Raw genomic sequence first — 26720 nt, 5'->3', positions numbered from 1 at the left:
GCTGCTGGCTGCTGCTTGCTGCTGCTGGCTGCTGCTTGCTGCTGCTTGCTGCTGCTGGCTGCTTGCTGCTGCTTGCTGCTGGCTGCTGGCTGCTGCTTGCTGCTGGCTGCTGCTGGCTGCTGCTTGCTGCTTGCTGCTGCTGGCTGCTGCTTGCTGCTGGCTGCTGGCTGCTTGCTGCTGCTTGCGGCTGGCTGCTGGCTGCTGCTAGCTGCTGCTGGCTGCTGGCTGCTGCTGACTGCTGGCTGCTTGCTGCTGCTGGAACCTGCTTGCTGCTGCTGGTATGCAGCTGCAAGCAGCTGCTTGCTGCTTGCTTGCTTGCTGCTGGCTGCTTGCTGGCTGCTGCTTGCTGCTGACTGCTGCTGCGTGCTGCTGCGTGCTGGCTGCTGCGTGCTGCTGCGTGCTGGCTGCTGCTGCTTGCTGCTGCTTGCTGCTTGCTGCTGCTGGCTGCTGCTTGTTGCTTGCTGCTTTCTGCTGGCTGCTGCTTGCTGCTGCTTGCTGCTGCTGAAATTGAGGGCAATTAGTCCACTGTTGTCACTGCGGAGGGAATCTCTGGGTTCCTGCTCCTCTCACCAGTAGGAAATTTAGGGCAATTAGTCCACTGTTGTCACTGCGGAGGGAATCTCTGGGTTCCTGCTCCTCTCAACAGTGGGAAATCTAGGGCAAATTAGTCCACTGTTGTCACTGCGGAGGGAATCTCTGGGTTCCTGCTCCTCTCAACAGTGGGAAATTTAGGGCAATTAGTCCACTATTGTCACTGCGGAGGGAATCTCTGGGTTCCTGCTCCTCTCAAAAGTGGGAAATTTAGGGCAATTAGTCCACTGTTGTCACTGCGGAGGGAATCTCTGGGTTCCTGCTCCTCTCAACAGTGGGAAATCTAGGGCAAATTAGTTATAGAGATGTTAGTGGCAGACTGGCATAGTAAGGACATAGAGGATTACAGTAAGGACATGAAGACTTACAATGAGGACGTGGGGACTTACGATAAGGACATGACGACTTACAATGAGGACATGGAGACTTACTGCCTTAAAAAAGGTCTTACAGCTACATGCCTCACAGCGGCATGCCTTACTGCCACACGTCTCACAGCTACATGCCTTACTGTATATGCCTTACCAGCTGCATGCCATACCGCTATGCTACTGCGCTTGTAGCGGGCCGTGGACAACGACGAAGATGGCCACGCGCCTGGAGCACCTGCCTCAGTTCCACCGGCGCGGGCATGGAGATAGGCCACCGTCATCGCCTCTCCGTGGCATACCATCATCGCCGGTCGGGGCTCATGTAGAGGAACTCCACCTCCTCTACATTTGGTGACCCGGACGTGATTCTTCCATCTTTCTTATCGCCGCTCCGCGTCTGAGGGGGGAGCCCTGTAGCGGGCCGTGGACAACGACGAAGATGGCCACGCGCCTGGAGCACCTGCCTCAGTTCCACCGGCGCGGCCATGGAGATAGGCCACCGTCATCGCCTCTCCGTGGCATACCATCATCGCCGGTCGGGGCTCATGTGGAGGAACTCCACCTCCTCTACACGCTGTTGCGACTGCGGAGGGAATCTCTGGGTTCCTGCTCCTCTCAACAGTGGGAAATCTGGGGCAAATTAGTCCACTGTTGTCACTGCGGAGGGAATCTCTGGGTTCCTGCTCCTCTCAACAGTGGGAAATTTAGGGCAATTAGTCCACTATTGTCACTGCGGAGGGAATCTCTGGGTTCCTGCTCCTCTCAAAGGTGGGAAATTTAGGGCAATTAGTCCACTGTTGTCACTGCGGGGGGAATCTCTGGGTTCCTGCTCCTCTCAACAGTGGGAAATTTAGGGCAATTAGTCCACTGTTGTCACTGCGGAGGGAATCTCTGGGTTCCTGCTTCTCTCAACAGTGGGAAATCTAGGGCAAATTAGTTATGGAGATGTTAGTGGCAGACTGGCATAGTAAGGACATAGAGGATTACAGTAAGGACATGGAGACTTACAATGAGGACATGGAGACTTACTGCCTTAAGAAAGGTCTTACAGCTACGTGCCTCACAGCGGCAGTATTTATGCCCATCTCTGCCAGAAATATACATATCAAAATGTCATTTTTGCATGAATAATAGAGTTATTATCAAGGTAACTTGCATATTGTAAAAATATTTTTGGGACCCCTCATATAGGGCCCCGGTTAGCGAATGCTGCGGCAACCTAATCATAGGTGGTTGTGGTGGTGGTGCTGCTGCTGGCTGCTGCTTGCTGCTGGCTGGTGGCTTCTGCTCGCTGCTGACTGGCTGCTGGCTGCTGCTGCTGGCTGCTGCTGGCTGCTTCCTGCTGCTGGCTGCTTGCTACTGCTTGCTGCTGCTGCTGCTGGCTGCTGCTGGCTGCTTGCTGCTGGCTGGCTGCTTGCTGGCTGTTGGGGCTGCTGGCTGCTGCTTGCTGCTCCTTGCTGCTGCTGGCTGCTGCTGGGTGCTTGCTGCTGTTGGCTGCTGCTTGATGCTGGTGGCTGCTGCTTGCTGCTGCCGGCCACTGCTGGCTGCTGCTGGCTGCTGCTTGCTGGCTGCTGCTGGCTGCTGGCTGCTGCTGCTGGCTGCTGGCTGCTGCTGCTGTCTGCTGGCTGCTGCTGCTTGCTGCTGGCTGCTGCTTGCTGGCTGCTGCTTGCTGCAGCTTGCTGCTGCTGGCTGCTGGCTGCTGCTGGCTGCTGCTGAAATTGAGGGCAATTAGTCCACTGTTGTCACTGCGGAGGGAATCTCTGGGTTCCTGCTCCTCTCAACAGTGGGAAATTTAGGGCAATTAGTCCACTGTTGTCACTGCAGAGGGAATCTCTGGGTTCCTGCTCCTCTCAACAGTGGGAAATCTGGGGCAAATTAGTCCACTGTTGTCACTGCGGAGGGAATCTCTGGGTTCCTGCTCCTCTCAACAGTGGGAAATTTAGGGCAATTAGTCCACTATTGTCACTGCGGAGGGAATCTCTGGGTTCCTGCTCCTCTCAAAGGTGGGAAATTTAGGGCAATTAGTCCACTGTTGTCACTGCGGGGGGAATCTCTGGGTTCCTGCTCCTCTCAACAGTGGGAAATTTAGGGCAATTAGTCCACTGTTGTCACTGCGGAGGGAATCTCTGGGTTCCTGCTTCTCTCAACAGTGGGAAATCTAGGGCAAATTAGTTATGGAGATGTTAGTGGCAGACTGGCATAGTAAGGACATAGAGGATTACAGTAAGGACATGGAGACTTACTGCCTTAAGAAAGGTCTTACAGCTACGTGCCTCACAGCGGCAGTATTTATGCCCATCTCTGCCAGAAATATACATATCAAAATGTCATTTTTGCATGAATAATAGAGTTATTATCAAGGTAACTTGCATATTGTAAAAATATTTTTGGGACCCCTCATATAGGGCCCCGGTTAGCGAATGCTGCGGCAACCTAATCATAGGTGGTTGTGGTGGTGGTGCTGCTGCTGGCTGCTGCTTGCTGCTGGCTGGTGGCTTCTGCTCGCTGCTGACTGGCTGCTGGCTGCTGCTGCTGGCTGCTTCCTGCTGCTGGCTGCTTGCTACTGCTTGCTGCTGCTGCTGCTGGCTGCTGCTGGCTGCTTGCTGCTGGCTGGCTGCTTGCTGGCTGTTGGGGCTGCTGGCTGCTGCTTGCTGCTCCTTGCTGCTGCTGGCTGCTGCTGGCTGCTTGCTGCTGTTGGCTGCTGCTTGATGCTGGTGGCTGCTGCTTGCTGCTGCTTGCTGCTGCCGGCCACTGCTGGCTGCTGCTGGCTGCTGCTTGCTGGCTGCTGCTGGCTGCTGGCTGCTGCTGCTGGCTGCTGCTGCTGTCTGCTGGCTGCTGCTGCTTGCTGCTGGCTGCTGCTTGCTGGCTGCTGCTTGCTGCAGCTTGCTGCTGCTGGCTGCTGGCTGCTGCTGGCTGCTGCTGAAATTGAGGGCAATTAGTCCACTGTTGTCACTGCGGAGGGAATCTCTGGGTTCCTGCTCCTCTCAACAGTGGGAAATTTAGGGCAATTAGTCCACTGTTGTCACTGCGGAGGGAATCTCTGGGTTCCTGCTCCTCACAACAGTGGGAAATCTGGGGCAAATTAGTCCACTGTTGTCACTGCGGAGGGAATCTCTGGGTTCCTGCTCCTCTCAACAGTGGGAAATTTAGGGCAATTAGTCCACTATTGTCACTGCGGAGGGAATCTCTGGGTTCCTGCTCCTCTCAAAAGTGGGAAATTTAGTGCAATTAGTCCACTGTTGTCACTGCGGAGGGAATCTCTGGGTTCCTGCTCCTCTCAACAGTGGGAAATCTAGGGCAAATTAGTTATGGAGATGTTAGTGGCAGACTGGCATAGTAAGGACATAGAGGTTAACAGTAAGGACATGGAGACTTACAATGAGGACGTGGGGACTTACGATAAGGACATGACGACTTACAATGAGGACATGGAGACTTACTGCCTTAAGAAAGGTCTTAGAGCTACATGCCTCACAGCGGCATGCCTTACTGCCACACGTCTCACAGCTACATGCCTTACTGTATATGCCTTACCAGCTGCATGCCATACCGCTATGCTACTGCGCTCTTGCGACTGCGGAGGGAATCTCTGGGTTCCTGCTCCTCTCAACAGTGGGAAATTTAGGGCAATTAGTCCACTATTGTCACTGCGGAGGGAATCTCTGGGTTCCTGCTCCTCTCAAAGGTGGGAAATTTAGGGCAATTAGTCCACTGTTGTCACTGCGGGGGGAATCTCTGGGTTCCTGCTCCTCTCAACAGTGGGAAATTTAGGGCAATTAGTCCACTGTTGTCACTGCGGAGGGAATCTCTGGGTTCCTGCTTCTCTCAACAGTGGGAAATCTAGGGCAAATTAGTTATGGAGATGTTAGTGGCAGACTGGCATAGTAAGGACATAGAGGATTACAGTAAGGACATGGAGACTTACAATGAGGACATGGAGACTTACTGCCTTAAGAAAGGTCTTACAGCTACGTGCCTCACAGCGGCAGTATTTATGCCCATCTCTGCCAGAAATATACATATCCAAATGTCATTTTTGCATGAATAATAGAGTTATTATCAAGGTAACTTGCATATTGTAAAAATATTTTTGGGACCCCTCATATAGGGCCCCGGTTAGCGAATGCTGCGGCAACCTAATCATAGGTGGTTGTGGTGGTGGTGCTGCTGCTGGCTGCTGCTTGCTGCTGGCTGGCTGCTGGCTGCTGGCTGCTGCTGGCTGCTTGCTACTACTTGCTGCTGCTGCTGCTGGCTGCTGCTGGCTGCTTGCTGCTTGCTGGCTGCTTGCTGGCTGTTGGGGCTGCTGGCTGCTGCTTGCTGCTCCTTGCTGCTGCTGGCTGCTGCTGGCTGCTTGCTGCTGTTGGCTGCTGCTTGATGCTGGTGGCTGCTGCTTGCTGCTGCTTGCTGCTGCCGGCCACTGCTGGCTGCTGCTGGCTGCTGCTGCTGGCTGCTGGCTGCTGCTGCTTGCTGCTGGCTGCTGCTTGCTGGCTGCTGCTTGCTGCTGCTTGCTGCTGCTGGCTGCTGCTTGCTGCTGCTTGCTGCTGGCTGCTGCTGGCTGCTGGCTGCTGCTGGCTGCTGGCTGCTGCTGAAATTGAGGGCAATTAGTCCACTGTTGTCACTGCGGAGGGAATCTCTGGGTTCCTGCTCCTCTCAACAGTGGGAAATTTAGGGCAATTAGTCCACTGTTGTCACTGCGGAGGGAATCTCTGGGTTCCTGCTCCTCTCAACAGTGGGAAATCTGGGGCAAATTAGTCCACTGTTGTCACTGCGGAGGGAATCTCTGGGTTCCTGCTCCTCTCAACAGTGGGAAATTTAGGGCAATTAGTCCACTATTGTCACTGCGGAGGGAATCTCTGGGTTCCTGCTCCTCTCAAAAGTGGGAAATTTAGTGCAATTAGTCCACTGTTGTCACTGCGGAGGGAATCTCTGGGTTCCTGCTCCTCTCAACAGTGGGAAATCTAGGGCAATTAGTCCACTGTTGTCACTGCGGAGGGAATCTCTGGGTTCCTGCTCCTCTCAACAGTGGGAAATCTAGGGCAAATTAGTTATGGAGATGTTAGTGGCAGACTGGCATAGTAAGGACATAGAGGTTAACAGTAAGGACATGGAGACTTACAATGAGGACGTGGGGACTTACGATAAGGACATGACGACTTACAATGAGGACATGGAGACTTACTGCCTTAAGAAAGGTCTTACAGCTACATGCCTCACAGCGGCATGCCTTACTGCCACACGTCTCACAGCTACATGCCTTACTGTATATGCCTTACCAGCTGCATGCCATACCGCTATGCTACTGCGCTCTTGCGACTGCGGAGGGAATCTCTGGGTTCCTGCTCCTGTCAACAGTGGAAAATCTAGGGCAAATTAGTCCACTGTTGTCACTGCGGAGGGAATCTCTGGGTTCCTGCTCCTCTCAACAGTGGGAAATTTAGGGCAATTAGTCCACTGTTGTCACTGCGGAGGGAATCTCTGGGTTCCTGCTCCTCTCAAGAGTGGGAAATTTAGGGCAATTAGTCCACTGTTGTCACTGCGGAGGGAATCTCTGGGTTCCTGCTCCTCTCAACAGTGGGAAATCTAGGGCAAATTAGTCCACTGTTGTCACTGCGGAGGGAATCTCTGGGTTCCTGCTCCTCTCAAAAGTGGGAAATTTAGGGCAATTAGTCCACTATTGTCACTGCGGAGGGAATCTCTGGGTTCCTGCTCCTCTCAAAAGTGGGAAATTTAGGGCAATTAGTCCACTATTGTCACTGCGGAGGGAATCTCTGGGTTCCTGCTCCTCTCAAAAGTGGGAAATTTGGGGCAATTAGTCCACTGTTGTCACTGCGGAGGGAATCTCTGGGTTCCTGCTCCTCTCAACAGTGGGAAATCTAGGGCAAATTAGTCCACTGTTGTCACTGCGGAGGGAATCTCTGGGTTCCTGCTCCTCTCAACAGTGGGAAATCTAGGGCAAATTAGTTATGGAGATGTTAGTCGCACACTGGCATAGTAAGGACATAGAGGATTACAGTAAGGACAAGGAGACTTACAATGAGGACGTGGGGACTTACGATAAGGACATGACGACTTACAATGAGGACATGGAGACTTACTGCCTTAAGAAAGGTCTTACAGCTACATGCCTCACAGCGGCATGCCTTACTGCCACACGTCTCACAGCTACATGCCTAACTGTAAATGCCTTACCAGCTGCATGCCATACCACTATGCTACTGCGCTCTTGCGACTGCGGAGGGAATCTCTGGGTTCCTGCTCCTCTCAACAGTGGGAAATTTAGGGCAATTAGTCCACTGTTGTCACTGCGGAGGGAATCTCTGGGTTCCTGCTCCTCTCAACAGTGGGAAATCTAGGGCAAATTAGTTATGGAGATGTTAGTGACAGACTGGTATAGTAAGGACATAGAGGATTACAGTAAGGACATGGAGACTTACAATGAGGACGTGGGGACTTACGATAAGGACATGACGACTTACAATGAGGACGTGGGGACTTACGATAAGGACATGACGACTTACAATGAGGACATGGAGACTTACTGCCTTAAGAAAGGTCTTACAGCTACATGCCTCACAGCGGCAGTATTTATGCCCACCTCTGCCAGAAATATACATATCAAAATGTCATTTTTGCATGAATAATAGAGTTATTATCAAGGTAACTTGCATATTGTAAAAACTTTTTTGGGACCCCTCATATAGGGTTAGCGAATGCTGCGGCAACCTAATCATAGGTGGTTGTGGTGGTGCTGCTGCTGCTGCTGGCTGCTGCTGGCTGGTGGCTGCTGCTGGCTGGTGGCTGCTGCTGGCTGCTGCTTGCTGGCTGCTGCTTGCTGGCTGCTGCTGCCTGCTGACTGGCTGCTGGCTGCTGGCTGCTTGCTGCTGCTGGCTGCTGGCTGCTTGCTACTGCTTGCTGCTGGCTGCTTGCTGCTGCTTGCTGCTGCTGGCTGCTGCTGGCTGCTGCTGCTTGCTGCTGGCTGCTGCTTGCTGGCTGCTGCTGGCTGCTGCTTGCTGCTGCTTGCTGCTGCTGGCTGCTGCTTGCTGCTGCTGGCTGCTGCTTGCTGCTGCTGGCTGCTGCTTGCTGCTGCTGGCTGCTGGCTGCTGCTGTAATTGAGGGCAATTAGTCCACTGTTGTCACTGCGGAGGGAATCTCTGGGTTCCTGCTCCTCTCACCAGTGGGAAATTTAGGGCAATTAGTCCACTGTTGTCACTGCGGAGGGAATCTCTGGGTTCCTGCTCCTCTCAACAGTGGGAAATTTAGGGCAATTAGTCCACTGTTGTCACTGCGGAGGGAATCTCTGGGTTCCTGCTCCTCTCAAAAGTGGGAAATTTAGTGCAATTAGTCCACTATTGTCACTGCGGAGGGAATCTCTGGGTTCCTGCTCCTCTCAACAGTGGGAAATTTAGGGCAATTAGTCCACTGTTGTCACTGCGGAGGGAATCTCTGGGTTCCTGCTCCTCTCAACAGTGGGAAATCTAGGGCAAATTAGTTATGGAGATGTTAGTGGCAGACTGGCATAGTAAGGACATAGAGGATTACAGTAAGGACATGAAGACTTACAATGAGGACGTGGGGACTTACGATAAGGACATGGGAACTTACAATGAGGACATGGAGACTTACGATAAGGACATGACGACTTACAATGAGGACATGGAGACTTACTGCCTTAAGAAAGGTCTTACAGCTACATGCCTCACAGCGGCATGCCTTACTGCCACACGTCTCACAGCTACATGCCTTACTGTATATGCCTTACCAGCTGCATGCCATACCGCTATGCTACTGCGCTCTTGCGACTGCGGAGGGAATCTCTGGGTTCCTGCTCCTCTCAACAACGGGAAATTTAGGGCAATTAGTCCACTGTTGTCACTGCGGAGGGAATCTCTGGGTTCCTGCTCCTCTCAACAGTGGAAAATCTAGGGCAAATCAGTCCACTGTTGTCACTGCGGAGGGAATCTCTGGGTTCCTGCTCCTCTCAACAGTGGGAAATTTAGGGCAATTAGTCCACTGTTGTCACTGCGGAGGGAATCTCTGGGTTCCTGCTCCTCTCAACAGTGGAAAATTTAGGGCAATTAGTCCACTGTTGTCACTGCGGAGGGAATCTCTGGGTTCCTGCTCCTCTCAACAGTGGGAAATCTAGGGCAAATTAGTGCACTGTTGTCACTGCGGAGGGAATCTCTGGGTTCCTGCTCCTCTCAACAGTGGGAAATTTAGGGCAATTAGTCCACTATTGTCACTGCGGAGGGAATCTCTGGGTTCCTGCTCCTCTCAAAAGTGGGAAATTTAGGGCAATTAGTCCACGGTTGTCACTGCGGAGGGAATCTCTGGGTTCCTGCTCCTCTCAACAGTGGAAAATCTAGGGCAAATCAGTCCACTGTTGTCACTGCGGAGGGAATCTCTGGGTTCCTGCTCCTCTCAACAGTGGGAAATTTAGGGCAATTAGTCCACTGTTGTCACTGCGGAGGGAATCTCTGGGTTCCTGCTCCTCTCAACAGTGGAAAATTTAGGGCAATTAGTCCACTGTTGTCACTGCGGAGGGAATCTCTGGGTTCCTGCTCCTCTCAACAGTGGGAAATCTAGGGCAAATTAGTGCACTGTTGTCACTGCGGAGGGAATCTCTGGGTTCCTGCTCCTCTCAACAGTGGGAAATTTAGGGCAATTAGTCCACTATTGTCACTGCGGAGGGAATCTCTGGGTTCCTGCTCCTCTCAAAAGTGGGAAATTTAGGGCAATTAGTCCACTGTTGTCACTGCAGAGGGAATCTCTGGGTTCCTGCTCCTCTCAACACTGGGAAATTTAGGGCAATTAGTCCACTGTTGTCACTGCGGAGGGAATCTCTGGGTTCCTGCTCCTCTCAAAAGTGGGAAATTTAGTGCAATTAGTCCACTGTTGTCACTGCGGAGGGAATCTCTGGGTTCCTGCTCTTCTCAACAGTGGGAAATCTAGGGCAATTAGTCCACTGTTGTCACTGCGGAGGGAATCTCTGGGTTCCTGCTCCTCTCAACAGCGGGAAATCTAGGGCAAATTAGTTATGGAGATGTTAGTGGCAGACTGGCATAGTAAGGACATAGAGGTTAACAGTAAGGACATGGAGACTTACAATGAGGACGTGGGGACTTACGATAAGGACATGACGACTTACAATGAGGACATGGAGACTTACTGCCTTAAGAAAGGTCTTACAGCTACATGCCTCACAGCGGCATGCCTTACTGCCACACGTCTCACAGCTACATGCCTTACTGTATATGCCTTACCAGGTGCATGCCATACCGCTATGCTACTGCGCTCTTGCGACTGCGGAGGGAATCTCTGGGTTCCTGCTCCTCTCAACAGTGGAAAATCTAGGGCAATTAGTCCACTGTTGTCACTGCGGAGCGAATCTCTGGGTTCCTGCTCCTCTCAACAGTGGAAAATCTAGGGCAAATTAGTCCACTGTTGTCACTGCAGAGCGAATCTCTGGGTTCCTGCTCCCCTCAACAGTGGAAAATCTAGGGCAAATTAGTCCACTGTTGTCACTGCGGAGGGAATCTCTGGGTTCCTGCTCCTCTCAACAGTGGGAAATTTAGGGCAATTAGTCCACTGTTGTCACTGCGCAGGGAATCTCTGGGTTCCTGCTCCTCTCAACAGTGGGAAATCTAGGGCAAATTAGTCCAGTGTTGTCACTGCGGAGGGAATCTCTGGGTTCCTGCTCCTCTCAACAGTGGGAAATTTAGAGCAATTAGTCCACTATTGTCACTGTGGAGGGAATCTCTGGGTTCCTGCTCCTCTCAAAAGTGGGAAATTTAGGGCAATTAGTCCACTGTTGTCACAGCGGAGGGAATCTCTGGGTTCCTGCTCCTCTCAACAGTGGGAAGTTTAGGGCAGTTAGTCCACTGTTGTCACTGCGGAGGGAATCTCTGGGTTCCTGCTCCTCTCAACAGTGGGAAATCTAGGGCAAATTAGTTATGGAGATGTTAGTGGCAGACTGGCATAGTAAGGACATAGAGGATTACAGTAAGGACATGGAGACTTACAATGAGGACGTGGGGACTTACGATAAGGACATGACGACTTACAATGAGGACATGGAGACTTACTGCCTTAAGAAAGGTCTTACAGCTACATGCCTCACAGCGGCATGCCTTACTGCCACACGTCTCACAGCTACATGCCTTACTGTATATGCCTTACCAGGTGCATGCCATACCGCTATGCTACTGCGCTCTTGCGACTGCGGAGGGAATCTCTGGGTTCCTGCTCCTCTCAACAGTGGAAAATCTAGGGCAATTAGTCCACTGTTGTCACTGCGGAGCGAATCTCTGGGTTCCTGCTCCTCTCAACAGTGGAAAATCTAGGGCAAATTAGTCCACTGTTGTCACTGCAGAGCGAATCTCTGGGTTCCTGCTCCCCTCAACAGTGGAAAATCTAGGGCAAATTAGTCCACTGTTGTCACTGCGGAGGGAATCTCTGGGTTCCTGCTCCTCTCAACAGTGGGAAATTTAGGGCAATTAGTCCACTGTTGTCACTGCGGAGGGAATCTCTGGGTTCCTGCTCCTCTCAACAGTGGGAAATCTAGGGCAAATTAGTCCAGTGTTGTCACTGCGGAGGGAATCTCTGGGTTCCTGCTCCTCTCAACAGTGGGAAATTTAGGGCAATTAGTCCACTGTTGTCACTGCGGAGGGAATCTCTGGGTTCCTGCTCCTCTCAAAAGTGGGAAATTTAGTGCAATTAGTCCACTGTTGTCACTGCGGAGGGAATCTCTGGGTTCCTGCTCCTCTCAACAGTGGGAAATTTAGGGCAATTAGTCCACTGTTGTCACTGCGGAGGGAATCTCTGGGTTCCTGCTCCTCTCAACAGTGGGAAATCTAGGGCAAATTAGTTATGGAGATGTTAGTGGCAGACTGGCATAGTAAGGACATAGAGGATTACAGTAAGGACATGAAGACTTACAATGAGGACGTGGGGACTTACGATAAGGACATGGGAACTTACAATGAGGACATGGAGACTTACGATAAGGACATGACGACTTACAATGAGGACATGGAGACTTACTGCCTTAAGAAAGGTCTTACAGCTACATGCCTCACAGCGGCATGCCTTACTGCCACACGTCTCACAGCTACATGCCTTACTGTATATGCCTTACCAGCTGCATGCCATACCGCTATGCTACTGCGCTCTTGCGACTGCGGAGGGAATCTCTGGGTTCCTGCTCCTCTCAACAACGGGAAATTTAGGGCAATTAGTCCACTGTTGTCACTGCGGAGGGAATCTCTGGGTTCCTGCTCCTCTCAACAGTGGAAAATCTAGGGCAAATCAGTCCACTGTTGTCACTGCGGAGGGAATCTCTGGGTTCCTGCTCCTCTCAACAGTGGGAAATTTAGGGCAATTAGTCCACTGTTGTCACTGCGGAGGGAATCTCTGGGTTCCTGCTCCTCTCAACAGTGGAAAATTTAGGGCAATTAGTCCACTGTTGTCACTGCGGAGGGAATCTCTGGGTTCCTGCTCCTCTCAACAGTGGGAAATCTAGGGCAAATTAGTGCACTGTTGTCACTGCGGAGGGAATCTCTGGGTTCCTGCTCCTCTCAACAGTGGGAAATTTAGGGCAATTAGTCCACTATTGTCACTGCGGAGGGAATCTCTGGGTTCCTGCTCCTTTCAAAAGTGGGAAATTTAGGGCAATTAGTCCACGGTTGTCACTGCGGAGGGAATCTCTGGGTTCCTGCTCCTCTCAACAGTGGAAAATCTAGGGCAAATCAGTCCACTGTTGTCACTGCGGAGGGAATCTCTGGGTTCCTGCTCCTCTCAACAGTGGGAAATTTAGGGCAATTAGTCCACTGTTGTCACTGCGGAGGGAATCTCTGGGTTCCTGCTCCTCTCAACAGTGGAAAATTTAGGGCAATTAGTCCACTGTTGTCACTGCGGAGGAAATCTCTGGGTTCCTGCTCCTCTCAACAGTGGGAAATCTAGGGCAAATTAGTGCACTGTTGTCACTGCGGAGGGAATCTCTGGGTTCCTGCTCCTCTCAACAGTGGGAAATTTAGGGCAATTAGTCCACTATTGTCACTGCGGAGGGAATCTCTGGGTTCCTGCTCCTCTCAAAAGTGGGAAATTTAGGGCAATTAGTCCACTGTTGTCACTGCAGAGGGAATCTCTGGGTTCCTGCTCCTCTCAACACTGGGAAATTTAGGGCAATTAGTCCACTGTTGTCACTGCGGAGGGAATCTCTGGGTTCCTGCTCCTCTCAAAAGTGGGAAATTTAGTGCAATTAGTCCACTGTTGTCACTGCGGAGGGAATCTCTGGGTTCCTGCTCTTCTCAACAGTGGGAAATCTAGGGCAATTAGTCCACTGTTGTCACTGCGGAGGGAATCTCTGGGTTCCTGCTCCTCTCAACAGCGGGAAATCTAGGGCAAATTAGTTATGGAGATGTTAGTGGCAGACTGGCATAGTAAGGACATAGAGGTTAACAGTAAGGACATGGAGACTTACAATGAGGACGTGGGGACTTACGATAAGGACATGACGACTTACAATGAGGACATGGAGACTTACTGCCTTAAGAAAGGTCTTACAGCTACATGCCTCACAGCGGCATGCCTTACTGCCACACGTCTCACAGCTACATGCCTTACTGTATATGCCTTACCAGGTGCATGCCATACCGCTATGCTACTGCGCTCTTGCGACTGCGGAGGGAATCTCTGGGTTCCTGCTCCTCTCAACAGTGGAAAATCTAGGGCAATTAGTCCACTGTTGTCACTGCGGAGCGAATCTCTGGGTTCCTGCTCCTCTCAACAGTGGAAAATCTAGGGCAAATTAGTCCACTGTTGTCACTGCAGAGCGAATCTCTGGGTTCCTGCTCCCCTCAACAGTGGAAAATCTAGGGCAAATTAGTCCACTGTTGTCACTGCGGAGGGAATCTCTGGGTTCCTGCTCCTCTCAACAGTGGCAAATTTAGGGCAATTAGTCCACTGTTGTCACTGCGGAGGGAATCTCTGGGTTCCTGCTCCTCTCAACAGTGGGAAATCTAGGGCAAATTAGTCCAGTGTTGTCACTGCGGAGGGAATCTCTGGGTTCCTGCTCCTCTCAACAGTGGGAAATTTAGAGCAATTAGTCCACTATTGTCACTGTGGAGGGAATCTCTGGGTTCCTGCTCCTCTCAAAAGTGGGAAATTTAGGGCAATTAGTCCACTGTTGTCACAGCGGAGGGAATCTCTGGGTTCCTGCTCCTCTCAACAGTGGGAAGTTTAGGGCAGTTAGTCCACTGTTGTCACTGCGGAGGGAATCTCTGGGTTCCTGCTCCTCTCAACAGTGGGAAATCTAGGGCAAATTAGTTATGGAGATGTTAGTGGCAGACTGGCATAGTAAGGACATAGAGGATTACAGTAAGGACATGGAGACTTACAATGAGGACGTGGGGACTTACGATAAGTACATGACGACTTACAATGAGGACATGGAGACTTACTGCCTTAAGAAAGGTCTTACAGCTACATGCCTCACAGCGGCATGCCTTACTGCCACACGTCTCACAGCTACATGCCTTACTGTATATGCCTTACCAGCTGCATGCCATACCGCTATGCTACTGCGCTCTTGCGACTGCGGAGGGAATCTCTGGGTTCCTGCTCCTCTCAACAGTGGAAAATTTAAGGCAATTAGTCCACTGTTGTCACTGCGGAGGGAATCTCTGGGTTCCTGCTCCTCTCAAAAGTGGGAAATTTAGTGCAATTAGTCCACTGTTGTCACTGCGGAGGGAATCTCTGGGTTCCTGCTCCTCTCAACAGTGGGAAATCTAGGGCAATTAGTCCACTGTTGTCACTGCGGAGGGAATCTCTGGGTTCCTGCTCCTCTCAACAGTGGGAAATCTAGGGCAAATTAGTTATGGAGATGTTAGTGGCAGACTGGCATAGTAAGGACATAGAGGTTAACAGTAAGGACATGGAGACTTACAATGAGGACGTGGGGACTTACGATAAGGACATGACGACTTACAATGAGGACATGGAGACTTACTGCCTTAAGAAAGGTCTTACAGCTACATGCCTCACAGCGGCATGCCTTACTGCCACACGTCTCACAGCTACATGCCTTACTGTATATGCCTTACCAGCTGCATGCCATACCGCTATGCTACTGCGCTCTTGCGACTGTGGAGGGAATCTCTGGGTTCCTGCTCCTGTCAACAGTGGAAAATCTAGGGCAAATTAGTCCACTGTTGTCACTGCGGAGGGAATCTCTGGGTTCCTGCTCCTCTCAACAGTGGGAAATTTAGGGCAATTAGTCCACTGTTGTCACTGCGGAGGGAATCTCTGGGTTCCTGCTCCTCTCAAAAGTGGGAAATTTAGGGCAATTAGTCCACTATTGTCACTGCGGAGGGAATCTCTGGGTTCCTGCTCCTCTCAAAAGTGGGAAATTTAGGGCAATTAGTCCACTATTGTCACTGCGGAGGGAATCTCTGGGTTCCTGCTCCTCTCAAAAGTGGGAAATTTGGGGCAATTAGTCCACTGTTGTCACTGCGGAGGGAATCTCTGGGTTCCTGCTCCTCTCAACAGTGGGAAATCTAGGGCAAATTAGTCCACTGTTGTCACTGCGGAGGGAATCTCTGGGTTCCTGCTCCTCTCAACAGTGGGAAATCTAGGGCAAATTAGTTATGGAGATGTTAGTCGCACACTGGCATAGTAAGGACATAGAGGATTACAGTAAGGACATGGAGACTTACAATGAGGACGTGGGGACTTACGATAAGGACATGACGACTTACAATGAGGACATGGAGACTTACTGCCTTAAGAAAGGTCTTACAGCTACATGCCTCACAGCGGCATGCCTTACTGCCACACGTCTCACAGCTACATGCCTAACTGTAAATGCCTTACCAGCTGCATGCCATACCGCTATGCTACTGCGCTCTTGCGACTGCGGAGGGAATCTCTGGGTTCCTGCTCCTCTCAACAACGGGAAATTTAGGGCAATTAGTCCACTGTTGTCACTGCGGAGGGAATCTCTGGGTTCCTGCTCCTCTCAACAGTGGGAAATTTAGGGCAATTAGTCCACTGTTGTCACTGCGGAGGGAATCTCTGGGTTCCTGCTCCTCTCAACAGTGGGAAATCTAGGGCAAATTAGTTATGGAGATGTTAGTGACAGACTGGTATAGTAAGGACATAGAGGATTACAGTAAGGACATGGAGACTTACAATGAGGACGTGGGGACTTACGATAAGGACATGACGACTTACAATGAGGACGTGGGGACTTACGATAAGGACATGACGACTTACAATGAGGACATGGAGACTTACTGCCTTAAGAAAGGTCTTACAGCTACATGCCTCACAGCGGCATGCCTTACTGCCACACGTCTCACAGCTACATGCCTTACTGTATATGCCTTACCAGCTGCATGCCATACCGCTATGCTACTGCGCTCTTGCGACTGCGGAGGGAATCTCTGGGTTCCTGCTCCTCTCAACAGTGGAAAATTTAAGGCAATTAGTCCACTGTTGTCACTGCGGAGGGAATCTCTGGGTTCCTGCTCCTCTCAAAAGTGGGAAATTTAGTGCAATTAGTCCACTGTTGTCACTGCGGAGGGAATCTCTGGGTTCCTGCTCCTCTCAACAGTGGGAAATCTAGGGCAATTAGTCCACTGTTGTCACTGCGGAGGGAATCTCTGGGTTCCTGCTCCTCTCAACAGTGGGAAATCTAGGGCAAATTAGTTATGGAGATGTTAGTGGCAGACTGGCATAGTAAGGACATAGAGGTTAACAGTAAGGACATGGAGACTTACAATGAGGACGTGGGGACTTACGATAAGGACATGACGACTTACAATGAGGACATGGAGACTTACTGCCTTAAGAAAGGTCTTACAGCTACATGCCTCACAGCGGCATGCCTTACTGCCACACGTCTCACAGCTACATGCCTTACTGTATATGCCTTACCAGCTGCATGCCATACCGCTATGCTACTGCGCTCTTGCGACTGTGGAGGGAATCTCTGGGTTCCTGCTCCTGTCAACAGTGGAAAATCTAGGGCAAATTAGTCCACTGTTGTCACTGCGGAGGGAATCTCTGGGTTCCTGCTCCTCTCAACAGTGGGAAATTTAGGGCAATTAGTCCACTGTTGTCACTGCGGAGGGAATCTCTGGGTTCCTGCTCCTCTCAAAAGTGGGAAATTTAGGGCAATTAGTCCACTATTGTCACTGCGGAGGGAATCTCTGGGTTCCTGCTCCTCTCAAAAGTGGGAAATTTAGGGCAATTAGTCCACTATTGTCACTGCGGAGGGAATCTCTGGGTTCCTGCTCCTCTCAAAAGTGGGAAATTTGGGGCAATTAGTCCACTGTTGTCACTGCGGAGGGAATCTCTGGGTTCCTGCTCCTCTCAACAGTGGGAAATCTAGGGCAAATTAGTCCACTGTTGTCACTGCGGAGGGAATCTCTGGGTTCCTGCTCCTCTCAACAGTGGGAAATCTAGGGCAAATTAGTTATGGAGATGTTAGTCGCACACTGGCATAGTAAGGACATAGAGGATTACAGTAAGGACATGGAGACTTACAATGAGGACGTGGGGACTTACGATAAGGACATGACGACTTACAATGAGGACATGGAGACTTACTGCCTTAAGAAAGGTCTTACAGCTACATGCCTCACAGCGGCATGCCTTACTGCCACACGTCTCACAGCTACATGCCTAACTGTAAATGCCTTACCAGCTGCATGCCATACCGCTATGCTACTGCGCTCTTGCGACTGCGGAGGGAATCTCTGGGTTCCTGCTCCTCTCAACAACGGGAAATTTAGGGCAATTAGTCCACTGTTGTCACTGCGGAGGGAATCTCTGGGTTCCTGCTCCTCTCAACAGTGGGAAATTTAGGGCAATTAGTCCACTGTTGTCACTGCGGAGGGAATCTCTGGGTTCCTGCTCCTCTCAACAGTGGGAAATCTAGGGCAAATTAGTTATGGAGATGTTAGTGACAGACTGGTATAGTAAGGACATAGAGGATTACAGTAAGGACATGGAGACTTACAATGAGGACGTGGGGACTTACGATAAGGACATGACGACTTACAATGAGGACGTGGGGACTTACGATAAGGACATGACGACTTACAATGAGGACATGGAGACTTACTGCCTTAAGAAAGGTCTTACAGCTACATGCCTCACAGCGGCAGTATTTATGCCCACCTCTGCCAGAAATATACATATCAAAATGTCATTTTTGCATGAATAATAGAGTTATTATCAAGGTAACTTGCATATTGTAAAAACTTTTTTGGGACCCCTCATATAGGGTTAGCGAATGCTGCGGCAACCTAATCATAGGTGGTTGTGGTGGTGCTGCTGCTGCTGGCTGCTGCTGGCTGGTGGCTGCTGCTGGCTGGTGGCTGCTGCTGGCTGCTGCTTGCTGGCTGCTGCTTGCTGGCTGCTGCTGCCTGCTGACTGGCTGCTGGCTGCTGGCTGCTTGCTGCTGCTGGCTGCTTGCTACTGCTTGCTGCTGGCTGCTTGCTGCTGCTTGCTGCTGCTTGCTGCTGCTGGCTGCTGCTGCTTGCTGCTGGCTACTGCTGGCTGCTGCTGCTTGCTGCTGGCTGCTGCTTGCTGGCTGCTGCTGGCTGCTGCTTGCTGCTGCTTGCTGCTGCTGGCTGCTGCTGGCTGCTGCTTGCTGCTGCTTGCTGCTGCTGGCTGCTGCTTGCTGCTGTTTGCTGGTGCTGGCTGGTGCTGGCTGCTGCGTGCTGGCTGCTGCTTGCTGCTGCTTGCTGCTGGCTGCTGCTGAAATTGAGGGCAATTAGTCCACTGTTGTCACTGCGGAGGGAATCTCTGGGTTCCTGCTCCTCTCACCAGTGGGAAATTTAGGGCAATTAGTCCACTGTTGTCACTGCGGAGGGAATCTCTGGGTTCCTGCTCCTCTCAACAGTGGGAAATTTAGGGCAATTAGTCCACTGTTGTCACTGCGGAGGGAATCTCTGGGTTCCTGCTCCTCTCAAAAGTGGGAAATTTAGTGCAATTAGTCCACTGTTGTCACTGCGGAGGGAATCTCTGGGTTCCTGCTCCTCTCAACAGTGGGAAATTTAGGGCAATTAGTCCACTGTTGTCACTGCGGAGGGAATCTCTGGGTTCCTGCTCCTCTCAACAGTGGGAAATCTAGGGCAAATTAGTTATGGAGATGTTAGTGGCAGACTGGCATAGTAAGGACATAGAGGATTACAGTAAGGACATGAAGACTTACAATGAGGACGTGGGGACTTACGATAAGGACATGGGAACTTACAATGAGGACATGGAGACTTACGATAAGGACATGACGACTTACAATGAGGACATGGAGACTTACTGCCTTAAGAAAGGTCTTACAGCTACATGCCTCACAGCGGCATGCCTTACTGCCACACGTCTCACAGCTACATGCCTTACTGTATATGCCTTACCAGCTGCATGCCATACCGCTATGCTACTGCGCTCTTGCGACTGCGGAGGGAATCTCTGGGTTCCTGCTCCTCTCAACAACGGGAAATTTAGGGCAATTAGTCCACTGTTGTCACTGCGGAGGGAATCTCTGGGTTCCTGCTCCTCTCAACAGTGGAAAATCTAGGGCAAATCAGTCCACTGTTGTCACTGCGGAGGGAATATCTGGGTTCCTGCTCCTCTCAACAGTGGGAAATTTAGGGCAATTAGTCCACTGTTGTCACTGCGGAGGGAATCTCTGGGTTCCTGCTCCTCTCAACAGTGGAAAATTTAGGGCAATTAGTCCACTGTTGTCACTGCGGAGGGAATCTCTGGGTTCCTGCTCCTCTCAACAGTGGGAAATCTACGGCAAATTAGTGCACTGTTGTCACTGCGGAGGGAATCTCTGGGTTCCTGCTCCTCTCAACAGTGGGAAATTTAGGGCAATTAGTCCACTATTGTCACTGCGGAGGGAATCTCTGGGTTCCTGCTCCTCTCAAAAGTGGGAAATTTAGGGCAATTAGTCCACGGTTGTCACTGCGGAGGGAATCTCTGGGTTCCTGCTCCTCTCAACAGTGGAAAATCTAGGGCAAATCAGTCCACTGTTGTCACTGCGGAGGGAATCTCTGGGTTCCTGCTCCTCTCAACAGTGGGAAATTTAGGGCAATTAGTCCACTGTTGTCACTGCGGAGGGAATCTCTGGGTTCCTGCTCCTCTCAACAGTGGAAAATTTAGGGCAATTAGTCCACTGTTGTCACTGCGGAGGGAATCTCTGGGTTCCTGCTCCTCTCAACAGTGGGAAATCTAGGGCAAATTAGTGCACTGTTGTCACTGCGGAGGGAATCTCTGGGTTCCTGCTCCTCTCAACAGTGGGAAATTTAGGGCAATTAGTCCACTATTGTCACTGCGGAGGGGATCTCTGGGTTCCTGCTCCTCTCAAAAGTGGGAAATTTAGGGCAATTAGTCCACTGTTGTCACTGCGGAGGGAATCTCTGGGTTCCTGCTCCTCTCAACACTGGGAAATTTAGGGCAATTAGTCCACTGTTGTCACTGCGGAGGGAATCTCTGGGTTCCTGCTCCTCTCAAAAGTGGGAAATTTAGTGCAATTAGTCCACTGTTGTCACTGCGGAGGGAATCTCTGGGTTCCTGCTCTTCTCAACAGTGGGAAATCTAGGGCAATTAGTCCACTGTTGTCACTGCGGAGGGAATCTCTGGGTTCCTGCTCCTCTCAACAGCGGGAAATCTAGGGCAAATTAGTTATGGAGATGTTAGTGGCAGACTGGCATAGTAAGGACATAGAGGTTAACAGTAAGGACATGGAGACTTACAATGAGGACGTGGGGACTTACGATAAGGACATGACGACTTACAATGAGGACATGGAGACTTACTGCCTTAAGAAAGGTCTTACAGCTACATGCCTCACAGCGGCATGCCTTACTGCCACACGTCTCACAGCTACATGCCTTACTGTATATGCCTTACCAGGTGCATGCCATACCGCTATGCTACTGCGCTCTTGCGACTGCGGAGGGAATCTCTGGGTTCCTGCTCCTCTCAACAGTGGAAAATCTAGGGCAATTAGTCCACTGTTGTCACTGCGGAGCGAATCTCTGGGTTCCTGCTCCTCTCAACAGTGGAAAATCTAGGGCAAATTAGTCCACTGTTGTCACTGCGGAGCGAATCTCTGGGTTCCTGCTCCTCTCAACAGTGGAAAATCTAGGGCAAATTAGTCCACTGTTGTCACTGCGGAGGGAATCTCTGGGTTCCTGCTCCTCTCAACAGTGGGAAATTTAGGGCAATTAGTCCACTGTTGTCACTGCGGAGGGAATCTCTGGGTTCCTGCTCCTCTCAACAGTGGGAGATCTAGGGCAAATTAGTCCACTGTTGTCACTGCGGAGGGAATCTCTGGGTTCCTGCTCCTCTCAACAGTGGGAAATTTAGAGCAATTAGTCCACTATTGTCACTGCGGAGGGAATCTCTGGGTTCCTGCTCCTCTCAAAAGTGGGAAATTTAGGGCAATTAGTCCACTGTTGTCACTGCGGAGGGAATCTCTGGGTTCCTGCTCCTCTCAACAGTGGGAAGTTTAGGGCAATTAGTCCACTGTTGTCACTGCGGAGGGAATCTCTGGGTTCCTGCTCCTCTCAACAGTGGGAAATCTAGGGCAAATTAGTTATGGAGATGTTAGTGGCAGACTGGCATAGTAAGGACATAGAGGATTACAGTAAGGACATGGAGACTTACAATGAGGACGTGGGGACTTACGATAAGTACATGACGACTTACAATGAGGACATGGAGACTTACTGCCTTAAGAAAGGTCTTACAGCTACATGCCTCACAGCGGCATGCCTTACTGCCACACGTCTCACAGCTACATGCCTTACTGTATATGCCTTACCAGCTGCATGCCATACCGCTATGCTACTGCGCTCTTGCGACTGCGGAGGGAATCTCTGGGTTCCTGCTCCTCTCAACAGTGGAAAATTTAAGGCAATTAGTCCACTGTTGTCACTGCGGAGGGAATCTCTGGGTTCCTGCTCCTCTCAACAGTGGGAAATTTAGGGCAATTAGTCCACTATTGTCACTGCGGAGGGAATCTCTGGGTTCCTACTCCTCTCAAAAGTGGGAAATTTAGGGCAATTAGTCCACTGTTTTCACTGCGGAGGGAATCTCTGGGTTCCTGCTCCTCTCAACACTGGGAAATTTAGGGCAATTAGTCCACTGTTGTCACTGCGGAGAGAATCTCTGGGTTCCTGCTCCTCTCAACAGTGGGAAATCTAGGGCAAATTAGTTATGGAGATGTTAGTGGCAGACTGGCATAGTAAGGACATAGAGGATTACAGTAAGGACATGGAGACATACAATGAGGACGTGGGGACTTACGATAAGGACATGACGACTTACAATGAGGACATGGAGACTTACTGCCTTAAGAAAGGTCTTACAGCTACATGCCTCACAGCGGCAGTATTTATGCCCATCTCTGCCAGAAATATACATATCAAAATGTCATTTTTGCATGAATAATAGAGTTATTATCAAGGTAACTTGCATATTGTAAAAACATTTTTGGGACCCCTCATATAGGGCCCCGGTTAGCGAATGCTGCGGCAACCTAATCATAGGTGGTTGTGGTGGTGGTGCTGCTGCTGGCTGCTGCTTGCTGCTGGCTGGTGGCTGCTGCTGGCTGGTGGCTGCTGCTGGCTGGTGGCTGCTGCTGGCTGCTGCTTGCTGCTGCTGCTGACTGGCTGCTGGCTGCTGCTTGCTGCTCCTTGCTGCTGCTGGCTGCTGCTGGCTGCTTGCTGCTGTTGGCTGCTGCTTGATGCTGCTGGCTGCTGCTTGCTGCTGCTGGCTGCTGCTTGCTGCTGCTGGCTACTGCTGGCTGCTGCTGGCTGCTGCTTGCTGCTGCTTGCTGCTGCTTGCTGGCTGCTGCTGCCTGGTGCTTGCTGCTGCTTGCTGGTGCTTGCTGCTGCTGGCTGCTGCTGGCTGCTTGCTGCTGTTGGCTGCTGCTTGATGCTGCTGGCTGCTGGCTGCTGCTTGCTGCTGCTGGCTACTGCTGGCTGCTGCTGGCTGCTGCTTGCTGCTGCTTGCTAGTGCTTGCTGCTGCTTGCTGGTGCTTGCTGCTGCTTGCTGCTGGCTGCTTGCTGCTGCTGGCTGCTTGCTGCTGCTGGCTGCTTGCTGCTGCTGGCTGCTTGCTGCTGCAGGCTGCTGGCTGCTTTCTTGCTGCTGTTACCTGCTGCTTGCTGGCTGCTGCTTGCTGCTGCTTGCTGCTGCTTGCTGCTGCTGGCTGCTGCTTGCTGCTGCTTGCTTCTGGCTGCTTCTGGCTGCTGGCTGCTGCTGAAATTGAGGGCAATTAGTCCACTGTTGTCACTGCGGAGGGAATCTCTGGGTTCCTGCTCCTCTCACCAGTGGGAAATTTAGGGCAATTAGTCCACTGTTGTCACTGCGGAGGGAATCTCTGGGTTCCTGCTCCTCTCAACAGTGGGAAATTTAGGGCAATTAGTCCACTGTTGTCACTGCGGAGGGAATCTCTGGGTTCCTGCTCCTCTCAACAGTGGGAAACCTGGGGCAAATTAGAGTCTGTTGTCACTGCGGAGGGAATCTCTGGGTTCCTGCTCCTCTCAACAGTGGGAAATTTAGGGCAATTAGTCCACTATTGTCACTGCGGAGGGAATCTCTGGGTTCCTGCTCCTCTCAAAAGTGGGAAACTTAGGGCAATTAGTCCACTGTTGTCACTGCGGAGGGAATCTCTGGGTTCCTGCTCCTCTCAACACTGGGAAATTTAGGGCAATTAGTCCACTGTTGTCACTGCGGAGGGAATCTCTGGGTTCCTGCTCCTCTCAACAGTGGGAAATCTAGGGCAAATTAGTTATGGAGATGTTAGTGGCAGACTGGCATAGTAAGGACATAGAGGATTACAGTAAGGACATGGAGACTTACAATGAGGACGTGGGGACTTACGATAAGGACATGACGACTTACAATGAGGACATGGAGACTTACTGCCTTAAGAAAGGTCTTACAGCTACATGCCTCACAGCGGCATGCCATACTGCCACACGTCTCACAGCTACATGCCTTACTGTATATGCCTTACCAGCTGCATGCCATACCGCTATGCTACTGCGCTCTTGCGACTGCGGAGGGAATCTCTGGGTTCCTGCTCCTCTCAACAACGGGAAATTTAGGGCAATTAGTCCACTGTTGTCACTGCGGAGGGAATCTCTGGGTTCCTGCTCCTCTCAACAGTGGAAAATCTAGGGCAAATTAGTCCACTGTTGTCACTGCGGAGGGAATCTCTGGGTTCCTGCTCCTCTCAACAGTGGGAAATTTAGAGCAATTAGTCCACTATTGTCACTGCGGAGGGAATCTCTGGGTTCCTGCTCCTCTCAAAAGTGGGAAATTTAGGGCAATTAGTCCACTGTTGTCACTGCGGAGGGAATCTCTGGGTTCCTGCTCCTCTCAACAGTGGGAAATTTAGGGCAATTAGTCCACTGTTGTCACTGCGGAGGGAATCTCTGGGTTCCTGCTCCTCTCAACAGTGGGAAATCTAGGGCAAATTAGTTATGGAGATGTTAGTGGCAGACTGGCATAGTAAGGACATAGAGGATTACAGTAAGGACATGGAGACTTACAATGAGGACGTGGGGACTTACGATAAGGACATGACGACTTACAATGAGGACATGGAGACTTACTGCCTTAAGAAAGGTCTTACAGCTACATGCCTCACAGCGGCATGCCTTACTGCCACACGTCTCACAGCTACATGCCTTACTGTATATGCCTTACCAGCTGCATGCCATACCGCTATGCTACTGCGCTCTTGCGACTGCGGAGGGAATCTCTGGGTTCCTGCTCCTCTCAACAATGGGAAATCTAGGGCAATTAGTCCACTGTTGTCACTGGGGAGGGAATCTCTGGGTTCCTGCTCCTCTCAACAGTGGGAAATCTAGGGCAAATTAGGCCACTGTTGTCACTGCGGAGGGAATCTCTGGGTTCCTGCTCCTTTCAACAGTGGGAAATTTAACGCCTGTGTTCCTGTCAAGGCTGGGAAATGCAGATGGAATGAGTTAGGACCTTCTGCTCCTCCATCTCCTGCAACAGTAGAACATTGAAGAATATGTTACATTAACAACGTACAGAAGTTAAAGGACAAAGGCAGAAGTTTTCAACAAATCAGGGCAGCTAATCCAAGCAACTTACATCTAATAAAAATATAGGAACATGGCAGTCGTAAAAAACCAACAGTCTAAGACTGGTGAACGTTAGAAACGCAAAGAACATAAATATCGACATCAAATTGGATATCAAGTCACACAGAGCGAATTTCTGGAACAGAAATGCACAAGGCTGCAAACGGGGTAAGCAGGCAACTTTGGATGGCATGGCATGGCATGGCATATATAAGCCAGTAGCTGTCGAAAAAGGCAAGTAGGATACCAGGCTGCATAGGCATCGAGGCGGCACCAAGCTCCAAGTGTACAATCCAAGGCTGCAAGCTGCAAGAATAAACAGAGGTATATTGGATCGCAATCGCTTATAAGCTCCTTTTTGTCTTTGGTGAAACGCTAGTTCTGCAATTCACCATAACGGAATGCGCTACCATTCGAAACAAGTTGCACCATTGGATAGAGGCGGGACGTATTTTAATTTTTATTAGCCTCGATCGTGATATGAACATAATACTACCATAAATTATATGAGTAGGAGAGTGGATACAGGTGAGGCGATCCCTCTAATAGCGAATATCATTGGGGGATAAATTTTGCCTAACGCTGGGTGGCGTTTACATCGTCAATGGATAGCTCCCGTGGCTCAGTGCGTAGCGTGCTGGCCATGTCAGATCCAGACTGGGAGGTACCTGGGTTCGAATCCCGCAGCGCTGTCTGGGATTTTGCTTAGATGCTTTCAGAGATACGTCGCTACAGTTCCTTTAGGGGTCAGCCCAGGACGCACATTCTCGTGGGGCGTGAGTCGCGACGTTGCCCACCTCTGTGAGGCCGACAGCGGTGACCACCCTTTCACCACCACCACCACCAATGGATAGGTTCAAGGTGTGACATGTGCTCGCGCGTAACCCGCGTGCTCTCTTATGTTTGTTTTGGCAACGTAGGATTATCACTGATCCATATCGCATCGTTGTGGACATACACTCCATCAGCCATCATTAGTGCAGCCACTTCTGTATTGATATATAGCAACCCTCAAACATAAGGTAAGCCCTTAGCTGAACAAGAACTGATAATACGCAAATGTCAGCTGTACAACGACAAATGTCGACAATTTGACCTATGAACTCCATGGGAGAATAAGTAAAAAAATTGATAACACATTTGGTAAGGCAGAAATCGCCCTGCCTCGTGTGTGAATCAGAGAGTGAGAAGGAAAGATGTAGGAGAGAAAGGGAATGGCGCTGTTGGTTGTGCATGGACTGTCCGTCCCACCTGTACCGGCAGAACTTGTTTTCCCTGAGTTGTTGTGTTTAGTAACGCCAATAAGATATCTGGAATACATATTAGTACAATACTACTGTACCCTACAATACAATATATCCATGCTGTTAACAGGGCAGACCAGCTCTCCGTCCCAATGTATTTCCTATGGAACAGTTTTTATGCTTTTTCTCGGTACCACCACGCAGATTTTGACGCAGGTGGTTTCATCATAAAGAGGAAGACGAGTTGAAGAGAATTATGCTACTAGATTTCTCATACATGTCGTATGTATTTTACGGCGACGTCACGAATGCGAAAATAATACACAATTTTTCTCCTCCCTGTATGAACAGGTTTTTATTAAACTTCTATAGCAATTTCG

The 26720-nt window shown here is 50.7% G+C and overlaps 1 protein-coding gene across 1 annotated transcript; it reads right to left on the bottom strand.

Annotated features, from left to right (window-relative positions):
* Window positions 1–204: 204 nt before the first annotated feature.
* LOC135369141 (serum response factor homolog A-like) lies at window positions 205–25741 on the bottom strand. The gene is made up of 5 exons (XM_064602801.1): window positions 25694–25741; window positions 25344–25402; window positions 23032–23237; window positions 18586–18725; window positions 205–501 (listed from the first exon to the last, which is right to left on the bottom strand). The coding sequence occupies exons 1-5, from the start codon at window positions 25739–25741 to the stop codon at window positions 205–207; spliced, it is 750 nt and encodes a 249-aa protein (XP_064458871.1).
* Between the last annotated feature and the right edge of the window lie 979 nt (window positions 25742–26720).

Source organism: Ornithodoros turicata, chromosome 9 (genome assembly GCF_037126465.1).
Source record: "Ornithodoros turicata isolate Travis chromosome 9, ASM3712646v1, whole genome shotgun sequence".
NCBI lineage: Eukaryota > Metazoa > Arthropoda > Arachnida > Ixodida > Argasidae > Ornithodoros > Ornithodoros turicata.
This window is presented reverse-complemented; position numbering and strand designations above follow the sequence as displayed.